Here is a 20,222-nt window from a genome sequence, read left to right on the forward strand (position 1 = left end):
CAACCCATATAAATAATTAGATTTCATCCAATTACTCAACATGGCTTATGCACTTTTCAAAAACTTGACCCTTGCCAAAAATCCATTCTCGGGGATAACCCGCGAAGGCATCTTACCGAGACCGCCAAGGCTGTTTATTGTTACACACACAAACACATTTCACCTCTGACAACACAACCGTTCCTTGGCGTTGGCTGAGTCCCAGTTTCACGTGGTGGCCAGCGTGAAGTGTACTCAAATCCTACCTCGAGAGTTATCCTACGCCCCTCTCCAATCGAGGTAAGCTCAATAATTGAGAACCGTGCCCCTCTAATTAGGCTAGCCCACGGAACCCCCGTCACTGTAGTGCCCACTTTATACTCCACCAACCAATAAAATCACAATAGTATGACATGGCTCACTTAACACACAGTTCACATATTCTTAAAATCATAAAAATAACCGATCATACCCACATTTATCATAAGCCATTTAATGTAAAATCATAGATAAACAACACAATCATAGTATAGGTCTCCAATTACTCTATTTTTGAAATCATTATTAAATTTACAAAAATTTTACAAAATTATTTTATAAAATCTCATTTTCCCATAAAACACAATAATTTTCCAATTAAACCATTTTTCCATAAAATCACACAATTAAATAAATCTACTCTAGATAATTAAGACGATAGTAAGTTTACTCACTGTACTAGGAGTAGATATACTCCAATTCTCGGTCCTCGGGTGTAGTCTTTTACCTGTATCAGATAGCTCACCACCTATCCACAATACATGACACAAAAAAAATTCAATAATTTGTGTCAAATCAATATATATTATTTCAAGCTCTTATCCATGCGTATGCATTAGATAGGGTGTGAAATGTTTGGACAATCGCTTAATCACAATGTCCAACCTAACTCGCCTATACACGGTGTAAATTTCTAAAATCTCCAATTCAACTCCAATTCCATCCATTTCATATTCAATTATCCAATTATATCCACAATACCTCAATGACTGTGAATGTGGTCCAATTTATCAGTTCGAACCATAAATTACGCTTTTACCCCTAGTGGGTAAAAATTTTAATTTTTTTGCACCAAAAATTCCCATTTAATTTCCAACCTCATAATTCATCATTTTTTCATCTAATTCTCTTAAAATAAAGTCAACCTCATCCTCACACACCATTGGCTAGATTCGGCCTAGAGAAATTCATGGAGAAGATAAATATTTTTCTTGTTGTTTTACTCATAAAAATGCTAAACTAACACTAAACACTAACATAGTTCAAAATCAAATTAATCTAACAACTTTCTCTCTCTAAACCCATATGATCAGATTTGAATCCATCATCAAAACACATAATTTAGCCATGGAAAATAAGGAGAAATGCATGGAAATGATAAATCTTAAACTAAACTTGAAAAATCATACCTTTAAACACTTGATTCCTTGAAAAATCACACTTTTTCTTTGAATTTTCTCACTCTAAGGTTTGTTCTTATTTCTCTCTCTCTCCTGCTGGTTTTGGCTGACCCTCCCATTGAAGAATTCTGGAATTTTCAAGCCTTTTAATAGGCTTAATAAAATATTATTATTTCATTTACCTTTTAAATATTTTATTATTTTATTTTTTTCTAGCCATCTTTTTGACTTTCTTTTTCTACCACTCAATCCTCTTCACTTATCCATGTCTTCCATGAAATTTCTAGACTTTTCCAAAGTTTTGGTGGAGCAAATTTTTAAAAATTACACTTTTACCCCAGTAAAGTGAAAAATTACATTTTTGCCCCAAAAATTGAAAAATTGTCCATAGATATATTTTTCATCCCTTATACTCATACCATTCTCCAATTTATCAAATGTGATCTAAATTCTCTCCAAATCTCAAATTTTGTTCGAGAGCGAAAAAATTACGATTTTACCCCTAGATAGTGAAAATTTTGGATTGACTCCGAATTGATCCTCGAACTCCGAATTACCATTTTGAGTCATCCCTGAACTTTGAAACTCTTAATTTCACCTTAAAAGTCCTATTTGAACTAGTTCGAGGCTTAATAGACTTAATGATACCATTAAGGGCAATATCGTCTTTTAACGATTTCTCGAACTTTCTAAATATACAAACATTCTATCGAGCATGTGAATGACATTATAATTATTTTATAAAGCAGGGTTTGACACATTATTTATTTAGCTTTAAAATAAGCATAAAATCAGCCTATTTTCCTTCATATGGCCAGCCAAAAAAAGAATAAAGAAAAACAAAGGGAGAAAAGAAAAACAAAAACCTTAGGTGAAGAATTTCAAGAGAAAAGTGTGGGAAATTCAAGGAAACAAGTGACAAAAAGTAAAATTTCTTGATTTTGACTTATGATCTACCTTTCCCATGCATTTCTCCTCATTTTCCATGGTTAAATTACATGTTTTCATGATGAATTTATGGCTGGTCGAATGGGTATGGAGAGAGAATGATGTTGGATCGGTTTGATTCTAAGTTATGTTAGTGTTTTTAGTTAGTTTACCATGTCTAGAAACAAAATAACAAGAAAAGAATTTATTTTCCCCACCACCCATCAATGGCCGAACCTACCTTGTGTTGAGTGAGGATGAATTTGATTTTTATTTTAAGAGAATTGGTTAGAAAATGATGAATTATGATGTGGAAAAGTAGTAGGAAAAATCACAGTGTTAATGCACCATTATTGATCGAAAATTCTAAGAAGAAAAGTGAAGATAGTTTTGCCAAATTTTAGGTTATTTGACTTGAGTTTGGTGAATTAAGATATTGGAAAAGAAATGGAGCAATTTGGAGCTAAATTGGACGCGTTGGCCAATTAATCGGGTGATAAGTCGAATTAGGTCAATACCGGGGATTAAATGGTTACCAGTGCATTTTGCATTTCATATCATGCATTAGTAGTCTAAATTAGTTTAAATTCAATTTAGTACCAATGAAGTAAGTTTCTCGATTTTGTACTGTGTTAAGGTGGTGAGTCCTTCGATAAAGGCAAGGGAATTGCACCCGAGGACCAGTAATCTGAGTACTTCAAAAATTCCCATTCTAGACATTGTGAGTAACATTATCATCATTTTAATTATCTAAAGTATGTTTTAACTCGGTTTTGGTAAAATTTTATGAAAAATGAGTTAAATGGCAAATTTTAGGTTTTATAAACAAAAATGTGTTTAAATGAAAAGATTTTATAAATTGTCTTGAAACGAAATAACGATTTTGAAAATAGAATAATTTGAGACCACTGGTATGTTGTAAATTTATGATTGAAAATTGATGGCTTATGTTATATTGTTATTGTGTTGGCATGATTGGCTGGGCTGTATTTTATGAATTGTATGAATTGTTTTATTTTACCCTTGCAGGCTAGGTAGTAAAATATTAGCCCTGTCATGCTGTCAAAATTTTATTGTATGGTGGGTTTAGCTTGCTACAATAGGCGGATTATGCGGACCAGCCTATTAGAGGGGCACGAAATCCGGATATATATATATATATGTACCTCGATCAGAGAGGCGTGTAGGGTATCTCCTGAGGTATGGTTAGAGTTCACGTCAAGCCGAACCACTTAGTGATGATGAACTCCGCTAACGCCAAGGAACGGTTGTGTTTTTCAAACTAATAATTTGTTTACGAGTATACGAAATTTTTAACAGCCTTGGCGGACTCAGTTAGATGCCTCGACCAAGGTATCCTTGAGAATGATTGTCACGACCCGAAACCTCCCTCAGGTCCATGACAATCGCCGCGACGCCCCGATTGACACTCATTATCCGGAATGCCAACCGGAACCCCGCAAGGCTTACATATCAGTTTCTTTCCTTTCCTGTGAGCAATCGTTGTTAAATTTTGAGTTTTTAGAGAATATACACTATTTTAAATCAAAAACAATCAAAATAAAATTTTCGCCACACAGGGGTATTTTGGTCATTTTTTTCTCAAAAATTTCGAAACTGGTTAAAACGTAATATACAAGTACAAAACACATAATTCATATTCAAAATGAGTTTAAAAGTCTAAAATCTTCATTTAAAATGAAATTACGGTTATTTGAATATAATAAGAAAATAAAAGAAATATTAAGGGAAATATTTTATTTTCTTATAAAACAATATTTATAGAGTTATACGTGAATAATTTTTATAGCGTAAAAGCTAAATAAATTTATACATACTGAAATACAGTAAGCCAAAATATTTAATTTAATTTACAATAACAAGAGGGCCCCCGAATAAATAAAAGTAAAGAGGACTGTGAACCTACGGTTTGGAAAATGCAGATCCAATGGTAGTCCTTGATGAGATCAGCTATCTACAGTCTAAACTGAACCTGAAATGGGTGGAAAGGAGTTGGGTGAGATTTTGCAATCCCAATGAGTAAACAAACATTATCATAAATATCTAAAGGTGAGTAAAATGGAGGCAAGTTTAAACAACAAATTTCAACCCATTTCATAATGTTTCCAATTTATTTCTTAAACCATAAAATATTTGTAATTTACCAAAACAGTTGTTAAGGCTTATGTCTTTTATTAAAACAAGGCTCAAGCCAAAACTAATCTTCGGGGATACCTTGGCCGAGGCATCTAACCGAGTCCACCAAGAGTGTTAAAATATTCACACGTGAAACACATTTTTATTTTTAAAACCAGCCGTTCCTTGGCGTTAGTCGAGTTACACATTCACGTGAGGGTTCGACGTGAAGTGAGCTCTAATACTACCCCGGGAGTTACCCTCCTCACCTCTACAACCGGAGTAACTATATAACTGGGTTTATCGTGCCCCTTTAATAGGCAATCCATGGAAACCTGTCACTGTAGTGACTAACCCACCAATTTTAATAAAATTTCGACAGTATAACGTGGCTTTTATTTATTTATCCAACCTGCATAGTAAAAACAACTTACATAAATTTCCCAATGCACTCACAAAATATAGCCACATATACTCATTTCTCATAAGCCATTCCTAGGAAAATATATATTTTTCAAGTCAATTTGCAGCTTCCAATTACTCAATTTCATAATCAATACAATATATTTTTATTTGTCACATTTATTCCTAAAACATCAAAAATCTCGTTTTAATCTCGTTTTCATTTCATAAAATACATAAAGGGCATTTAAAAATAAACTCTAGATAATTTACAATAATAATAAGTTTACTCACCGTTTGTACAAACTAAAAGCTATCTAAGCGCCCCGATCACTACTCGTCGGGTATGACTTCTTTGCCTTTTCCGGAAGGCTCTCCTCCTAAACACATTACAAAAATTTACACAATTCATCACATTGATGCTAAATCACTATATAATTAACTTAACTCCTATATTAATGCATGGTATGAAATGCAATAGCCTAAAACGGTTTAAACACGGTATTAACCTATTTTTGGCACTTTGCTCGATAAATTGCAAACGCGCTCCATTTTAACTCTAAATCATCCCATTCTCTCTCCAACATTTCTAACCATTAAATATCAGTCAATAACCTTCTAAAAACAACAAAATCAGCTCACTCCCTTCCTTGGAAAATTTGGCCAAAAATGGGACATTAACTCGGTAAATTTTTTACTTTGTTTATCTATAACATTTAATCATTTTTCATCATTTTCTCTTCATTTCTCTTAGAATAAATTTCAGATCATCATCATTGTATCTCATTGCAGATTCAGCCAAGGGTGGGTATTGTGAAAATTTCATGCTTTCTTGCCCAATTTAATTTCTATACACATTTAACTAACTAAAACTACCAATTTAACTAAAAATCAAAACCTAAAAATTCCAAAATCTCTCCCCTAGAATTTCATCCAGCCCTTGATATCACTTTTTGATCTCTCTCCTCAAGCATGCTAAATGGAAATAAAGGCTTAGGAAAGGTAGAAATCAAGCTAAAGTCGAAAAATCTTACCGTTAGACGCGTAAACGGTCAAAAATCGCGAATTCCCCTTTGAATTTTCTTGTTTCTCTTTGGTTTTTCTTTTTTTCTTCCTTTCCTCTCTATTTCCTCTATTGTTCTTCCTTATGGCCGGCCAGCACTTAAAATGGGGTTTAAATGGGCTGACTTTTCATTAAAATAATATTATATCATTAAAAATGCCACATGTCACTTTCCCATTGGTCCATTTTTAAAATTTCATCCATTTGTTTCCAAAATTTCACCATACACTTGTCCTATATATCCATAGCTTAGATAAAATTCTCAGACTTATCCAAAGTCTCGGTGGAGTAATTTTTGAAATTTACACTTTTACCCTCGTAAAAGTGAAAAATTATATTTTTGCCCAAAAAAATTGAAAAATTGCCCATAGACATATTTTTCATTCCTTATACTCATACCATTCTCAAATTTGTCAAATTTGATCTAAATTCTCTCAAAATCTCAAATTTTGTCCGCAAGTGGTAAAATTACGATTTTGCCCTTACACTCCAGAAATCACCAGAATTAAACTTTTTCACTTCCTATCATTAAATTATACTCCAAATAGTTAATCTTGGTCAAAAATTTCACTCCCTGATCAAATTATTATCTTAGGTGGCAAAATGACGACTTTTGCCCCTGAACATCAAAATTTTCGATTTTACCCCAAATGAACCCTCGAACTCCGAACAATCATTTTTAGTCATTCCTTGACTATAAAATATTAAATTTCATCCTACAATTCCTATTTGAACTAGTTCGAGGTTAAATCAACTCAAGTGTACCATTAAGTACAATACCGAGTTTCGTTTATTCTTAGGTGCTTTTCCTAGAATAATAACATGCTACTCAGTGCATGTATGTCATGACATGTGTTTATAGTGTCAGGTTTTACAATGATTTTGGCAGGAGCCAAGCTTTTAAAATACTCATAAGCCATGTTGATTATTTAAATAAAATGAGTATTTATGTTATGAAAAACATATTTAGATGAAATGTTTTAATAGTCTCCTTTTACTCGATTTTAGATCTTTTGAATGATGTTTGTTTACTCACTAGGATTATAAAATCTCACCACTTTCCTTTCCACCTATTTCAGGTTCAGAATAGGCTGTAGATAACTGATCTCATCGAGAACTACCGTTGGAATTGCATTTTTCAAACTGTAGGTTTACAGTCCTCTTTACTTTTGTTTATACCGGAGAGGGGCCTACTTGTTATTGTAAATTGAATTAAATACTTTGACTTACTGTATTATAGTATGTATGAATTTATTTAGCTTTTACGCTACAAAAAATTATTTACGTATAACTCTGTAAATATTGTTTTATAAGAAAATAGAATATTTTACTTACTATTTCTTTTATTTTCTTATTATATCCAAATAATCGTAATTTCGTTTTAAATGAAGATTTTAGACTTTAAAACTCATTTTTGATTATGAATTATGTGTTTTGTACTTACTACATTTTTAGCGAATTTCGAAATTTTTGAGAAAAAATGACCAAAATGCCATTATGAGGAAAATTTTATTTTTTTATTGTTTTGAATTAGAAATAGTTTATAATATCTCAAAACATGATTTTAATAACTAATACTCACAGGGGAAGCAAGAAAAACTGATGTTAAGCCTTGCGAGATTTCGATTGACATTTCGGGTAATGAATGTCTATCGAAACGTCGCGGCGGTTGTCACGGGCTTGATGAGAGTTTCGAGTCGTGACATATTTGGGTAATTATAGAGTTCGAGTATTCCATTTACTAATTAGGTTCAAATTCGAGTATCTCAAAATTAACGGATACCCTACCTGTTGACATCCCCAAGCAAAAAAAAAAAAAGACAATCCTTTGACAATAATTATTTTTACTTTCATCTAATTTCTTAAAATGTATTGTTCATTTTTTTAATTCTTCTAAGCTTCCACACCCCCCCCCCCCCCCCCCCCCCCCCTTGTGTTTTGTCAATAAAGTAATAAAATTTTTAAATATAAAAGTTTTATTTTTTTAATAAAATTTAACTGAAAGTTTAACACTGTTAGTCCTTGTGAAATAGAAATAAAATTCAACATTTTATTTGAAAAAATAATCTTCAAAATGTTATGTGAAAAAAATATTATACCGCAAAAAGTCTATGAAATTTATCATACTATTTACTACATATGTCGGTCCAAAGTATGGACACGGAGAAATTGACAGAAACATCCCGGAACCAGAAAAAATAAAAATCTGAAGACAGGCCCAAAGGAACAACGAAAAAAAATAAAAAGAAGTGAATGGCATTATTGCCATTTGGTTGCCAATGCAAGACTTTGTCCTGATTTAACAGTAACACTGGTTTGAGTTTCAGTACATAGAACAATCATCTAAAACCAGTAAACGTTTCTTGTTCACGTACATGTATGACGACACACAAAAGTTTACAGAACTCCACTTAACTAGACACATCTGGAAAACCCACAAGCTGATGGCTTCTGAAACCAGCAAACTTCTATCATTGTCCAAAAAATAATACAGTTCATGCACATTGCTGGGACATCAATAGCAAGAATACCAGTAGGGTCAGCCAAAAGCAATCTGAAATACAATTCCATATGAAGTCAAGTCAAGAAACTGGAATTTACCAGGAGCAATATCTGACTCCTTTCATGACTGATCTTCATCTGACCTTGATCGCGTCAGACGCCTACGTCTCCTTGGGTTTGGAGATGGATCTTCACCTACATCGCTTAATATGCGCAGGTCATCATCATCATCATCTTGCAAACCCAACAGATTCTCACCCCAAAGGAACCGGCGCTCTGATAAAGCTCCTGCTGGGCGTCGATGCCTAGACCAAACCCTGGACCTTGCTCTTGGTTCACCAACACTGTCAATCGAACCAATCATCTGAAACAAAAAGAAAGTAGTCCACCATGGTGCACTCTCTTCACCTGTGCCACTATCCCTATCGGCTGCCAACCTATCGCCATTCTCGATAGCATAGTCTCCAACCACAATAGCACCTGGCATGGCAGATCGAATAGCACTTACAATGTCACCATATTCCCTTTGGTGCTCAAGGCGGCGCCAGTCTCGTTCTCTTGATGGGTCAATATCTGAAGGTCGCGTTGTTGGGTGAACTCTCCTGGCATGCCGGCGCAATTCCTGGTAATTTCCATTGTAGGCGCAAGATTCCCTAGAACAAGATCTCTTCTTCAAATTTAGATACATTCTGGCCTCTTCCACAACCTCCCAGCCATGTATGTCCCCTCGACAGAGAGGGCATTTCAAACTAGATTTAGACTCTGATGTATTCTCTGCATCTAACTCTTCAGATTCAGCTCTTCCCTGAGATGAATCAGAGTCCCCTATTTCTATAATGCCTTCTCCTTGTGAATCAAGATGCCTATTTGGCTCTTGGATATTACCTTCTGATCTTCCTGGAGTGCTATTGGTTTCATTCAGATTTCGACTTCCATTACCTTCAATAAAATCAGTTCTTAAAGCTAAGTTCATATCAGAAGTACTAGAATTCTGACGGTTTTGGGGTATGGGATGAGGTAACATTGGACTCTTACTAGAATAAGCCCTTAATTTTTTATATCGATCTAGGCAATTTGAATGCCTGTAACTTGTATCACAAATGTAAGATCTGCAACCCTTCTCGTGTGAGCTGCACAGGAGGAGAACAGCATTATGTGGATGGTCCATGCAGATTGGACATGAGACTTCATCCAGTTCTTTATGGAGAGCCCGGATATCTGAATCAGTAATTATTCTCCGTTTCACACCAGCCATCTGGCACATGCTGTGTAAAGTTACTCAGCATATTGAACTCATCAGGTAACAGGAAAAATAGTCCATTAAGCAAAGGATAAACTACATAATAAACATTATAAACCACTAGCACTATGCACAGAACATTCCCAAAAGTCTCAATACCTAAGTGATTATTTGCTAATAAAATGGGACAGAAAAAATGGCAACATGTCACAGAATCAAGAAGAAGCAACCAACCAAATACACTCAAGCTTCCAAAAAGAAACAAAAACAAGCAAAAATCCAGGAAAACCCTATCATCTTATTGTCCCACAAACCCCAGTTTCTTTCTTTCTTGGAAAGGCAAGGTGCAGGAGGAGAAAGGAATAAGAGGTCTCTAACTTCCTTGACTGCTCTTTTCTCATCCTCACTTCTTCTGAAATCTGGCATTCACATTAATCAATGACCAAACTAAGTTTAAGGCAAAACTAATGTTTCATTTCAAAAGCCTGCAATTGACAGCCCTTCTAGGGATCAACCACCAACACCAGTTATATAGAATTAAAAAGAAGTCCTCCAGTAAGATTTAACTTAGGCCATCAGCATAAGGCAGTTAATGTTAAGTGTATTCCATAAGAATAAATGAGCAGCATAATGGAAGAATCAACCACAAATTATATATGGCAAATTGTTAAGACTGTCAAATTCAATGTCTCTACGGAAAATTTATCTTACCTAACGCCACTAATTGGACGAAATGCTAATTTGCAAATTGAAGTGAGGAAGGATGACAGTAACGTGGTAACACAATGACATTTTATACTACAGTACCAGTATGCTCATGTGCAATTGCATTCCTGAAGTTCATTTCAGTTTAATTCATGTCATTTTATTAAAATAAATTTTCTCTTCACAATATGCAAATACCTGTATGGCTATACAAATGGGAAAAGGAAGCAAACAACAGTAAAGTTGGTAAGTTAAGAATTGAGACCACTAATTAAGAAAGAACTGATCGTCCAGGCAAAACAAATTTGAACATTTCATGTTCAGCCTTCTCCTTCATGAACCCTCTTCCATGACTAGAGAAAGAAATGAAGATGGCACTGTGGAATCATGTTGACAGTGAATAGAGTGGGAAAGCAAACCTATCTACATTTCAAAAAGGTCCCCGTAACATGCTGTCAACAATCATTTAAGGGATGAACTTCTGTTTTTCTTGGATTAAATTTAGAAATTCATTGATAGACCCAGTCATTGGCCATCCAAAAAACAGTATTATCATAAGCAACACTTATTCATCAACCATTATCCAGATCACACTTTTGAAACTAGTGTCATGAAGGAGTAAGTCACAGACCTACTATCCATCTAGACAAAGACAATGAGCAAAAAGTAAGCCCAAAGTGTTTTCTACAGCACACAAACACTACTCAGCCTAGTAAGAATGGGAACCTACTAAAAATAATTCAAACAAAGTTTGCTAAAATTTTCCTTCATTTTCAAGTCAAAATCTAAGAGAACTAATCACTTTCAATGCATACGTTTCAACATAGTCCCTTAGGAATAATCCTGTCATGTTCCAACTAGAAAGTACCTCTCAACTTCGTCACAATCGAACATATAAACATAAAAGTAAATGGTAGATAGAAAAAACCATAGATGTCTGCATATAGATTATAAACAACAGCAATGTAGAAGAGGGGAAAATACGCCAGTCAGTTAAATGAGAGACATGCCAAGCACTATTGACATTTTTGAAACATAAAGAAAGTAGTACATTTTTTAACTGAACATAAACTTACCACGAGGCTCAACTTTAAATATATTTCCTACTGCAGCCTTCTGTGCCTCTATGTGTTACCAACTGAAAACTATAGAATCCTTACTTGTTAACTTTTACAAAGAAAATCACTCAACAAAGCCTGATTCAAAGCTCCAAAGCACTAATCTATGTAATGTAATACAAGTCCTAAAAATCTTGTAGAAGCAGAACCAATGAATCAGTAACTAGAGAATTTAGTCTTGAACCACGCAGCGATCAAACCTGCAGTCAGACCACCAAAACCAGAAGAGATTGTCAAATTCAATATATCTCAATCTAAAATTTCTATCAACTATCAATAGATAGGGAAAAAAATGCATAGAAACTATTTAGGTAGTTCGCATTGAGGTGAATATCGTAAAGGTTTTTTGAACAATAACAACTACTTTCTCAAAAAAGGTTTATGCTCAATGAGATCTAATAACTAGTCCCCAGTTACTTGGAGATAACCACATAAGAATGCAATTTTATTTAACACCCATCAGTTCAAGCAACCAAAATATTTTACTTCATGCATAATTGCTTCCATAAACACCATCCTTAAAAATCACTACAACTTTTTTGAAGCTGAATTTTCAATTAAAATATCCATTGAGTTTCTACAGTGATATTTACGAATACCTTTCAAATTTTCATTAAATCATACACACATTTTTGTACCTAATTGTGCTCAGCTACCATTTTCAATCTCACCAGAGCTATACAGAAATTAATTAATTAATTATTTATTTATTTTAAAAAAAATGACCTGCTGCTCATAATAATAATAATAATAATAATAATAATACTAATAAGGAAGAAATATACAACTTCCTTCCCAAAAAAGGGTAAAAAAGGTTATATGGAACCCTAACTCAAAATCGAAGTCACAAAAATCCCACACATCATCCTATCAAAAATACCAATCCTTTCGCACCAATTCACCCTAACACACCCCCCCCAGAAAGATTCCTCCTCTATCAGGGTAGGCAACCCAATCATTATCAATATAAAAATTACAATACAAAAATCAAAAGCACCCCATAACACATATCCACCAATCAATCCAAGAAAAGCAAAAATCATCAGAAACATAATTCAAAATTCAACAATGAAATATACGAAATTAGATAAGGTGGGGATTTACAAAGGGGAAATTCGGAATTTGGGAACTGAAAATTATCCGATCTCTAAAAGGGAAGTTGAGATTGCGTGGAAGGCTAGAAGCACCGTAGAAAATGTGACTACTAATAATTGAATTGAATAAATAAATTTAACAATAACCCCCCTCCCCCTTTTAAAAGTTTTCTTTTTGTTTTTTTTTTTTTCACATTTACTTACTATTCTAATTTAGTTAATTAATTATTCATTTATTTATATAGGTGAAAGGAAAGAGAAGATGAAGTGACAATGGAGGTTGGAAAACGAGGAAGAGAGGGGTGGAGGGCATTCGTCGGATGCAACCATCTCCTTTTTTGTTGATGGGATGCGGCTCTTACACGTGTATTTATGTGGTTATTTTTGATAATTCGTGTATTTAAATATTTTGATTATATTATATAAATATAAGTTTTTAATAATTATATAAATAGATACGAATACATATAATTAATGAATTATATTAAGGTTTTAAATATATATATATATAAGTTTATAATTTTATATAAAAAGAAGCTTAAAGGGCCTTTCAAGTTGTGACACGTGACTGTTTCAATAAAAGCAAATATGCCACGTCAAACGCATGGCAGGCCAATAGTCTACCCAGAGTGGGAGTCACATGATTTGTCGTGTGGGTTAATCAAGGAAGGCATTTCAATGTCTTCTGTCTTTAGTGGGCGTTTGACCAATGGGCCGCTTTAATTGTTTTCTTTTTAGGTCGTCTAGATGTTGTTTGGTTATTGCTTGGGTCATTTGCATGAGCAGCGTGGAGGGTTGACTTGGAGTCCGCAGGTGTTGTCCTCTCCACATGAATCCCCTATTGGTTTTGTTCCTCGGGTTGGCTTGGGTCTAACTAATGATTTTCCATCGTTTCATCTTCCCTCTTTGCTTTGTCTGACGATGTTTTTAAGCTTGCCCTTGGGTCGACTGTTGAAAGTGGAGGGGATGATGAATTTTTAATATTTCTTTGTGGATTTTCGTTAAAAAGTTTCGATTTTTAGGATTTAGGGTTGCTTTATGATTTTGGGGATTTGACACTAGCCCATGAATTTCGTATGGCAAGTTTACGTGTTTGGTCTCAAATGGATGATGTCTCTGGCTATTTGGCCCTGTCATATCTCTTACTGTTCTTGACTTACTACTGTCTGACCTTTCTAGATTATCGATTTCTCACTTTTTTTTTTTTTGCATTCTCAAACTTATTTCATTTGGGTTCTTACTATTTATGTGTTTTTGTACTGCGTTTCTTTTCTTAACTTCACTTCGGCTCTTAGAGGTTCTCAGATTCAAGTATTCAGTTTACAATTGTCTCTCAGGGGTCTTCTTGCTTTTTGTTTACTATCTGAAATTAATTGTTTTCTATTTCCTCTTTTGTTTTTTTTTTTTTGAAACGATTGTTGACGATTATTTTTTTTTTTTCAGTTTCCAGCATAACTTGATGAATCGATTATGTGCTTTCATATTTTTCTAAGATTTTCGCAGATCATTTATGCTTTATCTTTTTAAACATGTTAAATGGTTTGTTTAAAATACTTACTGTTGGTACGAAATAGAATGTACGGATATTTAGACTTTCGATGCTAAGCTTAATAGAGTGAACATTGAAAATATTCTTTGATGAAGGTAGTTGTTATTAATAAAAGCATCATTTTTTATGTTTTTGGTTCTAAATATGCTGAACAATATTCTTGACTGTATATTTATTTTGTTTTCGACATGGTGATTTGTTGAAAATACAATATGTATATGTGCAAAGCATTTAACTTGAAACTCATTATATATAAAATGACTATACTGTTTGATGAAGTACTCTCATGGTTTGTTTTTCGTTAAAGCATCATACTTGTCGGTTTACATTTTTTTCTGTATTCATCATCATTTTGATTATTGTATTTGATGTTTTTAGATGTGCAGTGTTGGTTGGTCTTTTTTTTTTTAATTTTTTGATTGGTTGTCTCAATTAATTTCTTGATATCTCTTTTTTCCACAGGGTTTCTATCTTGCCATCTCAGTTGTGCGAAATATTGTAAGTAAATAAGTTTTTTAAATTTAGTTTAGCATCATTTGTTTCATTTTTTGCTGTAATGTTTTAAAACGATTAGATATTATGCTTTTTTCCTCTTTGTTGACCAAAAGTAATAGTTTGGGTTGTCATTAATGGTCCAATTTTGATCAGAAATGAATCTTTTTATTCGTTAAGGAAAGGATTGGTCATCAAAAAATATTGATGAGTTGTGTATGATCTTTTCTTCCTTTAGCGATGAGAATGATATTTTCTCTAGCCAAAATTTGGACTATCTCATAATAGCACAACCAGTGTTGATGTAAGTAAAAGATATCAAATATTTCTATGTTTGCTTTTCTTTATCGAATGAAACATAATTCGTTGCATTGCACAAGGTGTTGCTGGAAACTGTAATGTGTTTTGATTTGATAAAATTTTGAATTACAGCCTTTTATTTCCTGCTATGTAGTCTTTATTTATTGATGGTTTTTTTTTTAAATTGAGTGTCTACAGTATTGCTTGGTCAGGTTATTATAACTTTGATGCAATATTTTTCTTTTATCTTACTGTTTATGCTTGGTTTTTGTTCTATCTGTAGTTTCCCCTTACATTTTACTCATGCACAAGTTAAATATACATAAACAACATAGACAAAGGAGGTTAAAAATATTAAGAGCAAAGAAATTATCCAGATTGAGTAAAAATTATAATACACAATATCACAATCAAATGAATACCCTAGTTGCTCAAAACTTGCTATTAGCTCATCATTTCCACCCATGGGGTTCTGCATTCAATGTTATTCATGTTCCTATTAGAGGACATGTGATAATTCATTCGATTGTTAATGTTTATGGTGAACTGGAAATAACATTGGTTGAACCTATTATTCATTTTTCTGGTGTTGGTTTCCCAAACATTGGTTTCCACATAGTGCCCACTAATATTCCGAGTTTCCCAATAACTAGTTGGCCTAATTATCTTGTAGGGGACATTAGGTTGTTGAGTGATAGTTTTTATTCAAATCATCAGTTTAGTCATTATCAAGTTTCACAAGGTTGCTTAAGTGACTCTTTTCATGGTAGTAGCCTCGATAAACTTTTCCTCTAACACATTAAAAATATTATTATCCTATGATAAATAAATAATATTTTGAAAGTGTGTAATAAGATCACAACAAATAGTTAATTCAATTTTTTGTGCACAAATTTATGAAGGTCACATGCAAGATGTTCCTTGCCAATGTGAAAACTATATCTTTGAAAATAATCTTCTAGTGGAGGAAAATATCCCAATGCTCGAATGTAAGTTTAGACGTGTCACGACCCGGTACTCTCCTCGAGCCCGTGACAACCGCCGCGGTGTCCCGGTAGACACTTATTGCCCGGAATGTCAACCCGAAACCCCGCAAGGCTTTACTATCAGTTTCTCTGTTCCCTTGTGAGCAACCATTGTCAAATATCGTGTTCTAAAATATTTTAAGCTGTTTCCAACTTTAAACAAATAAAATATTAATTTTTCGTCTCACAAGGATATTTTGGTCATTTTTCTCAAAAATTTTAAAACTGGCTAAAACGTAATATACAAGTACAAAACACACAATTCATATTCAAAATGAGTTTAAAAGTCTAAAATCTTCATTTAAAACGAAATTATGGTTATTTGAATATAATAAGAAAATAAAAGAAATATTAAGTAAAATATTCTATTTTCTTATAAAACAATATTTATAGAGTTATACGTGAATAATTTTTATAACGTAAAAGTTAAATAAATTTATACATACTTAAATACAGTAAGCCAAAATATTTAATTTAATTTACAATAACAAGAGTGCCCCCGAATAAACAAAAGTAAAGAGGACTGTGAACCTACAGTTTGGAAAATGCAGATCCCACTGTAGTCCTCGATGAGATCAGCTATCTACAGCCTATACTGAACCTGAAATGGGTGGAAAGGAGGGTGGTGAGATTATAAAATCTCAATGAGTAAACAAACATCATCATAAACATCTAGAGTTGAGTACATGGAGACAATAAAGTAAATCATCATAAACTGGGTTATAGCATTATAACACATTTTGTTCAAAACACGTAAAGAGGCTTATGAATCTCATAAAAATCTAGACTTGTGCCATAAATCAATTCTCGGGGACACCTTGGCCGAGGCATCCTACCGAGACCGCCAAGGCTATTAAAATTCACATTTCACATAAATCATGTTCTTGTTTTGAAAACATAGCCGTTCCTTGGCGTTGGCTGAGTTCCCCCTCACGTGGTGGTTTAGCGTGAAGTGAACCCTAAACTTTACCCCAGGAGATACCCTACGCGCCTCTCCGTTCGAGGTAAGAATATAATGGGGTTTACCGTGCCCCTCTAAAAGGCTGGTCCACAGAAACCCCCTACTGCAGTGATTAATTAATATATAATCCACCATATAATAAAACTCAATAACATGATATGGCAATTTTGTAATTCATAGTTTTTCAAGGTAACCAAACAATTCGCATTTCAATACAATTGCCAACTAGCCAATCATGCTCGATTTATCATAAGCCAGTTAATTTAAACAATCAAATTGCCACAATTAACAGTCTCCGTGTACTCTATTTTTCAAAATCACTATTAATTTCAAAACAATTTATAATTTAATTTCATTGAAACTCATTTATTCATAAAACATGAAAATTTATCTTTTTAAATTCCTTTTTCCATAGAATTCATGAAAGCATTTAAAAACCACCCTAGATAATTAAAATGACAGTAAGTTTACTCACAATGTCTAGAATGCAAACTTTCGAAGCACTCTGTCTACTGGTCCTCGGATGCAATTTGCTTGCCTTTATCGGAGGACTCACCACCTTGACACAATACAAAATCGAGAGTTTCACCAAGTTGGTACTAAATCAAAATTAAACTAATTTAGATTACCAATGCATGATATGGAATGCAAAAATGCACTGGTAACTATTTAAACCCGGTATTGGCCTAATTCGTCTTATCACCCGATTACATTCCTAACGGGTCCGTTTAAACTCCAATTTAATTCTTTTCAGTTTCTATACCTCAATTGCACCCAAATTAACTTAATGTCCCTCAGTGTGGTGCAAATTATCAGTCCCAACAGCAAATTACGAAAATACCCCTAGTGGGTAAAAATTTGTATTTTTGCTCCGAAAATTCCCATTATTTTTCTAGGCTCATAATTCATCATTCCTTAACCAATTCTCTTAGAATAAAATCAAACTCATCCTCACTCACTACATGGTAAATTCAGCCATTAATGGTTGGGGGAGAAAATAAATTCTTTTCTTGTTGTTTTGTTTCTAAATATGCTAAACTAACTAAAAACACCAACATAAATTAAAATCAAATAAATTCAACAACTTTCTCTCTCCTAACCCATTTTTCCAGAATTTAATTCATCATGAAAACATGTAATTTAATCATGAAAAATAAAGAGAAATGCTTGGGAATAAGAAAACTCAAGCTTAATAGAAAAAACTCACCTTTTTCACTTAATTTCCTTGAAAATTCACACTTTTTCTTTGATTTTCTCTCTCTAGGGTTTTGTTTTTGTTTTCTCTCTCTTCTTGCTGGTTTGGCCGGCCATGGGGTGGAAGATGGGCTGATTTTGTGCCTTTTAAAAAGGAAAATAATAAATTAATAAAGGCATGACACATGGCATCATGTCATTGGCCCGTTTTTAAAATTTTAAAAATTTAAACATTTTATCTCCACCACATGTTTAGTCAAGGGTCAAAGATGAAGACAAGGAAGACCATGTGCTGGAAAAAATATCCTGGAGGTGAAAAATTACAATTTTGCCCCTGAGGTGGCAAAATTACCATTTTACCCCTATACTTCAAATTATACCGAAATTAAAATTTTTCACTTCTAAACCTCAAATCATACTTCAATAAGTCAAATTATACTCTAATAAGTCAAATGGGGTCAAAAAAAATCTTTTCTAAAATTTTCATTTTGTCCCCAGGTGGCAAATGACCATTTTACCCCTAGTTAGTGAAAATTTCGATTTGACTCCAAATTGATCCTCAAACTCCAAATTACCATTTTAAGTCATCCATGAACTGTGAAACTCTTAATCTCACTTTAAAATTCCTATTTGATCTAGTTCGAGGATTAAATAAACTTTGTTGTACCTCTAGGTACAATACCGACTTTTGTAAATTTTTCGGGACTCTCCTAGCATGCAATCATGCTATCATCACATGTATGTCATGAATAGTATTTTATAAGGTCGGGCTTTACAGCACTACCCCCCTTAAAATAAAATTTTGACCTCAAAATTTCACTTACCTGATTCGAATAAAAGATGTGGATATTGGTTTCTCATCTGGCTCTCGACTTCCCACGTCATCTCCTCCATTCGAGCATTCTTCCACAATACTTTCACCATTGGAATGCTCTTGTTCCTTAGCACTCGATCCTTTCGATCTAGAATACGTACAGGCTGCACCTCGAACTTCAAATCCTCATGCAACTCAATGGGAGGTGTCTCTAAAATGTGAGAGGGATCGGGAACATACTTTTTCAACATTGAGACATGGAAGACATTATGAATTCGATCTAACTCTGGGGGTAATTCAAGTCTGTAAGCCACTGGCCCAATCCTTTCAATGATACGAAAAGGTCCAATGTATCTTGGATTGAGATTTCCCCTCTTCGCGAATCGAATCACACCTTTCATCATCCAATAAATACCACAAATTATTACAATAGTATAATCAAATAAGATTTAATACTTGAAAATTTCAAATTATTACCTTTCCAAGGAGAAACCTTAAGAAAAACTTTATCGTCGACTTCAAACTCCAAATCTTTCCTTCGTTTATCCGAATAATTCTTCTGCCTATCTTGAGCTGTCTTTAATCGCTCTCGGATAACTTTGACCTTATCGTTTGTCAAATCAATCAATTCCACATTCACCAATTTCCTTTCACCTACTTCATCCCAACAGAGCGGAGTTCGGCATTTCCTTCCATACAAAGCCTCGTATGGTGCCATCCCAATACTAGACTGAAAACTGTTATTATAAGCAAACTCCACCAATGGCAAGTGTCTGTCCCAACTCCCGATAAAGTCAATGACACAAGCCCGTAACATATCCTCCAAGGTCTGAATAGTTCTCTCAGATTGACCATCTGTCTGTGGATGAAAGGCAGTACTAAATCTCAATTTAGTTCCAAAAGCTTCCTGAAATTTCGGTCAAAATCGAGAAGTAAATCGAGGGTCTCGATCTGACACAATAGAAACTGGGACTTCGTGTAATCTCACAATCTCATCTATATAAAGTCTTGCCAGCCTCTCAATAGAATACGTGCTATGGATAGCCAAGAAATGGGCGGACTTAGTCAATCTATCCACAATCACCCAAATAGCATCCTTCCCACTTTGTGTCCGCGGCAAACCCAATACAAAGTCCATAGTCACATGCTCCCACTTCCATTCAGGAATCGATAAAGGTTGAAGAGTACCTGACGGTTTTTGATGCTCCGCCTTGATCTGTTGGCATGTGAGACATTTCGCTACAAACTCTGCTATATCTCGTTTCATATCCGGCCACCAATA

At 33.9% G+C, this 20,222-nt stretch overlaps 1 protein-coding gene and 2 long non-coding RNA genes across 6 annotated transcripts in view; 1 reads left to right on the forward strand and 2 right to left on the reverse strand.

Annotated features, from left to right (window-relative positions):
* Positions 1-8,186: 8,186 nt before the first annotated feature.
* Positions 8,187-12,916, reverse strand: LOC18612817 (cellulose synthase, putative (DUF1644)). 3 transcript variants are annotated; one of them, XM_088808746.1, is made up of 4 exons: positions 12,616-12,916; positions 11,470-11,711; positions 8,548-9,713; positions 8,187-8,453 (listed from the first exon to the last, which is right to left on the reverse strand). In XM_088808746.1, the coding sequence occupies exon 3, from the start codon at positions 9,710-9,712 to the stop codon at positions 8,570-8,572; it is 1,143 nt and encodes a 380-aa protein (XP_088664872.1). In that variant the 5' UTR covers position 9,713; positions 11,470-11,711; positions 12,616-12,916; the 3' UTR covers positions 8,187-8,453; positions 8,548-8,569. The 3 variants fall into 3 exon arrangements, with proteins under 3 accessions (XP_088664872.1, XP_088664873.1, XP_017969390.2); XM_088808747.1 differs by having other exon boundaries at positions 8,187-9,703; XM_018113901.2 differs by having other exon boundaries at positions 8,187-9,713.
* Positions 12,917-13,374: 458 nt separating this feature from the next.
* The window catches only part of LOC148764612 (uncharacterized), a 36,518-nt gene continuing 29,670 nt past the window's right edge, over positions 13,375-20,222 (forward strand). Inside the window, exon 1 of one of the 2 annotated variants that reach the window (XR_016025202.1) lies at positions 13,375-14,950. This is a non-coding gene — a long non-coding RNA (uncharacterized LOC148764612). The remainder of the gene's footprint in view (positions 14,951-20,222) is intronic. The other variant, XR_016025200.1, reaches the window with a different exon arrangement.
* Positions 16,419-18,255, reverse strand: LOC148764613 (uncharacterized). Its single transcript, XR_016024588.1, has 3 exons — positions 18,140-18,255; positions 17,408-17,491; positions 16,419-16,572 (listed from the first exon to the last, which is right to left on the reverse strand). It is a non-coding gene; the product is annotated as an uncharacterized LOC148764613 (long non-coding RNA).

This window comes from Theobroma cacao, chromosome 1, assembly GCF_053813885.1.
Source record: "Theobroma cacao isolate CCN51 chromosome 1, ASM5381388v1, whole genome shotgun sequence".
NCBI classification, from domain to species: Eukaryota; Viridiplantae; Streptophyta; class Magnoliopsida; order Malvales; family Malvaceae; genus Theobroma; species Theobroma cacao.